At 53.5% G+C, this 4,795-nt stretch overlaps 1 protein-coding gene across 1 annotated transcript, besides 2 other annotated features; it reads left to right on the top strand.

The window, feature by feature from the left end:
* Nucleotides 1–4,795: a sequence feature (areas not merged during assembly with more than two copies in the genome that could not be assigned to a particular haplotype).
* Nucleotides 93–1,835, top strand: Tc00.1047053507919.10 (surface protease GP63, putative; the record flags this gene model as incomplete). The annotated part of the gene is made up of 1 exon (XM_798784.1): nt 93–1,835. One exon carries the CDS (start codon nt 93–95, stop codon nt 1,833–1,835), a length of 1,743 nt encoding a protein of 580 aa, XP_803877.1.
* Nucleotides 2,103–2,123: a sequence feature (AT_rich).

Raw genomic sequence — 4,795 nt, 5'->3', positions numbered from 1 at the left:
GAAGGGGAAAAAGCCGAGATAATTTTGTAATATTGTATTCAATGTGTATTTCAGCAGTTACCATGACTCACTGATGCCGTATTTTATTGAGAATGCACCAGTTACTCAATCCATTCATTTCTTTTCTCAAGGTAAGCCAATTGACAAGCATACAAACAGCTAAAGTGCACTGTGAAAGGCCCAAAAGAAAAAAACACACAAGGATGCGTCACACCCTGCTATTCCAGGTGCTGCTACTCTGCTGCGTCTCTGGTTCTGTTGCCGTCGCTGAGCATCACTGCATCTCCGATGAAGTTGAAAACAAGGTTGGCCCCCGGACGACAGCAGTGGTGCTAGAGCTGCCAACTCGGGGAGGTGGCATGATGCGGGCGCTGACTGCCTCGGCTCCCGAATGGGCGCCCATCCGTTTTCAAGTCTTCACGGAGGATCTGAACGATCCCTCAAAACACTGCACCGCTGAGAAGCAGATTCGTCCAGACTTTATTGGGAGAAATCTTGAGTGTAATAAAAGGGATATTTTGACGAAGGAAAAAAGATCCATCATAATAAACTCCCTTCTTCCCCGAGCGTTCCGAATGCATACGGATCGTCTACTTGTTAGGCCTCTCACGGGCAGGGTTATTGTACCAGGGTACTCGTCAGGTGTATGCGCTCAGTTTACAATACCCAGCTCCCATCAAACAGAGGGTGTGAGCGGTGCGGACATGTACTTGTATGTCTCCGCTGGCCCGACACAGGGTTCCACACTTGCGTGGGCTACTACATGCTTAAAATTACCCGATGGACGCCCTGTTGTTGGAGTGGTGAATTATGGCCCGAGGTCTGTCACTGATTCGGAGAACAGTGTTCGTGTTTCAGCGCATGAAGTTGCACATGCTCTTGGGTTTGCTGTGTGGTTACTGCAAGAACGCAATATGTTGAAGGAGGTTTTGAACGTACGCGGCAAAGCAAAGGTGCTGCAGGTGTCGTCACCCAAGACGGTGGAGAAGACTCGCGAGCACTTCAACTGCGTGAATGCTACCGGCATGGAGCTGGAGGATGAGGGTGGGGAAGGAACAGCATCGTCGCATTGGGAGAGACGCAACACAAAGGACGAGCTGATGGCTGGTATTTCCGGAATCGGCTACTACACGTCCCTGACAATGGCTGCTTTGGAGGACACCGGGTTTTACAAGGCCAATTGGGGAATGGAGGAACCGATGTCATGGGGCAACAACTCCGGCTGCGCGCTGCTGACAGAGAAATGCCTGATGAATGGCGTCAACAAGTATTCAGAGATGTTTTGCACCGCTGAAACAACTCTTATTTCATGCACATCGGATCGTCTGGCGCTGGGGTACTGTACAATCTATCTCTACACAGCCGAACTTCCCCAACAATATCAGTACTTTTCGAATCTCAAACTTGGCGGTTCGAACTCCTCCTTAATGGACTTATGCCCTTACGTTCAACCGTATTCCAACACTCGGTGCAGCAATGGGGAAGCAAGCATCATGCATGGGAGTCGCGTTGGCCCGAGATCAAAGTGCTTAAAGGGGGATGGGCTTGTCGATTTCATGGGTCGTATTGGTGACGTGTGCGCTGAGGTGTCGTGTGAGAAGGGTGAGGTGAGCGTGCGGTACCTTGGAGATGATACATGGCGCCAGTGCCCAGAAGGCAGCAGTATTACACCAACTGGGCTGTTCACGGGAGGAAAGATTTTGTGTCCAAAGTACGACGATGTGTGTATTATCTTTGATCCACTCAGGGGAGGCGGAGACGTGAGCAGTTTGTTGTCAGTTTTTCCATCAATTTCAGTGATTTTACTGGTCCTTATTTTTATATCAATGTATTGATGATACTGTGAAAAAACGCGTTTTGTACCCGTCAAGTTGGGAATGTGCCAATTTTTGGTTAATAGTTTTAATTTGTCTTCTTCGATCGGTTTTCGTTTCTTTTGAGTCAATATACACTCCAATCTGCAAGGGATGTTTTGATAATATAATAGTTTTAATTTGTCTTCTTCGATCGGTTTTCGTTTCTTTTGAGTCAATATACACTCCAATCTGCAAGAGATGTTTTGATAATATATATATGTATATATGTGCACCCCGAAGCACCCCTTTATTTATTTATTTTTTTATGTGTTATTCAATGCAGGCCAAATTATTGTTTTTTAAAATAGACCTGGACCGTGCGGCAAAAATGCAAATGGAGCGGTGTGTGAAGCAACATTGAGTGAAAAGAAGCCATTCGCATTGTTGGAGCCCAGTTTGTTTTTTTTTGTTGTTGTTGATTTTTATTTCATGTTATTTTACTTTGAAAGCCTGCGAGAGGAATGTTGCGTGCCAAGATTTACCGGGGGAATCCCCAATACTAACCTTTCCCTCTCTCCTATTTGCCATTGTGAGGCTTAGCGCAAAGAATATTTATTGAGGGAGGAATTTTTGGATCGGACGGTGTCCACGAGATACGCCCCGCGCCCACGCTCTGCAGTGGGGCGGCCACCGGCGCAACTGGGCGTTTCAGGCTGTCGTGCCACTGTGTGGTCCAACGGCACCTTCTCCACTTTGTCTTTGCCCAGCGACCAGCCCGCCATTGAGCCACCACGTGGGCGGCGTTCTCACCATTAGCGGGCGGCGAACTCGTTGCAAGGCGGGGCCGGGACAACGGCATGAATTGCACCTCGTTGCGACACTCTGTGGCTGTCACCACCGTGCCGAGGAACCCTGAGTCCATTCGAGCCTCTTTTGAGGAGGAAGAGGCACACCGCTGTTTGGAGCAAATGGGCGGCCCTTAAAGGAAGGCGGTTGGCGCGGCACCGTCCATATGAGTGCGCCCGGGCCCAGTTGGAGGATGAAAAATCTTGGTGTGCAGCTCAGATGTCCACGCGCGGTTCCAGGCGGTGCGCATTGGATTGGCGCTGATGCAAAAGTTGCTCATAGCCATCAATGGGACAACAACTTTGCGCCCATCAGCGCCCAGCAAGGCCCGTCACAAGTCTCCGCCCCCTCTGCCACGGGAATTTGGAGTGCGTCCCATGCAGCAGAGAGGATTGGGTGATCCTGCGTGGAAGGGCGAACCCCATGACGCGCCAGGGGAAGTAGAGCTGTTACTCGGCCTGCGGGGCACACAGGGGCTCATGAGGGGAATCCGTGGGTGGCAGGGATTTGCCCGGAGGATCGCTGTCGCGCCATTTGGCGGCGTCTTGGAATGCATGCTGGATGCGACGCCTGGCCACAGCTCCTGGATGCGTCTTGGGTCGCTTTTCCGACGCCGGCTGCGCCAGACCCCGGCGTGCAGACAGCGGTGGGAGGAAAGAGGCACCCTGGGCGTGCGCCAATCGCGGGGAATAGATGTTCATGGGAACTCGCCGGTTGACAGGGCGACTGCGTACACTCAGTCGCATGGATCCTCCGGACAGCAAAAAAGAATTCTAGAGCGCTGATCCGGGACATTCAGCGTGCTATCGAAGCGCCCAGAAACGGGACCGCCCTTTCCCCCAGGCAGTTCAGAGAGCAAACAAAGAGCATGCCGCACCCCCGCCCAATGAAGCACGACGCTGCAAACGTGGTCGGACTGGACAATACAGCAGGACGTGCCGAGTGAAGCCGCAAAGGGAGACCTATACCCAAAAAAAAGGAATTTTGTCTCGGAAGCAGTGACTTCTGGGCCGGCACAAATGGGGAATCATCATCAATGTCCGGGTGTGACCGTGCGGAATGGGCACCCCTCAACACTGCGTTCGCGGCGATGCCGTGGGCCATCTCTCCACCAACACGTCGGCGCGGTTGGCACCGTTGGTGGAAACGAGCTGGCGCACCGTGCGACGGTGCTGTGGGCACAATTGGCGCCGGGGAGGGACGGCACACGACCATTTTATTTTCAGGGCCACAGCATCATTTGGCGCACCCATAGCCGTCGGGTTGCGTTGCGGGAGGAGGAGGATTGCTTGCCCCGGCGACGAGTGGACGTGTGCACTTCATCTCTGGGGTGGATCCAACGGCGGGTGAATCCAACGGCACGCGACTGTGTTGGCGAGCTGTGGGAAAACGCTGCTAAGACCCGTCACCTCGACGAGCGAAGGAAAGAAATTGAGTTTGCGGACTTTTTCGCAACGTGCGCTGCTTGTGGAAAGGGCAGTTATTCTTAGTAAAGCCCTGGAAGGACCCGTCGCAGGATGGACCGGCGGGCGCCTTTTGCGGCGGTGTTGGACAAGTCGTCAGGACGGAGATGGCGGTCCATCGCATGGCCAAAACCAAGGAACGCCCAGGAGGACGCCGAGGCCACGTTCCGCCATTTCACATTTCACAGTGTCTTGGCGCGGTGCGAGACGAAGCCGCCGCTTTACTGGATTTGTATGCGTCTTTTTACGGGCGGCTCACTTGGCGGATATGCACGGACGAGTTTCCGTTGTCGAGTGGGATTTTTGGATCTCGTGGAATCGACTCTCCTCCACACGGGCCATGAGTGTATTCCGGAAGTTCCCCGCGCCGCCGCGAGGGTCTTGGCGGAGGACCCCGAGATGGTAAGACCGCAGTCTGTTGCGCCGCGCGTGGTAAGTACTCCTGTTTGGATTTGCGGTATCCGGACCAGTGGACCGCGGAGAAGTGTGGTTCGGCGGTACCAATGTGCGGTCAAGAAGTGGTGCCAGCAGGAGAACAGGTGGTCCTTGCCAAGGGGTGTGAATCTATTGGCGTATCCTTCATCCGCGAGACGAAGAGCGCCGCCTTGAGCACGACGAGAGCACGAGGATTGAGGAAGACTGCGTGTCTCCGAACGCCGGCAGCTGGGGGTGTGGGTGGTGCGGCGGCGC

The sequence above is a fragment of the Trypanosoma cruzi genome, genomic scaffold (assembly GCF_000209065.1).
Source record: "Trypanosoma cruzi strain CL Brener 1047053516545 genomic scaffold, whole genome shotgun sequence".
Classification (NCBI taxonomy): Eukaryota; Euglenozoa; class Kinetoplastea; order Trypanosomatida; family Trypanosomatidae; genus Trypanosoma; species Trypanosoma cruzi.
The sequence above is the reverse complement of the archived record's forward strand: the minus strand, read 5'-3'. Positions and strand labels throughout refer to the sequence as shown.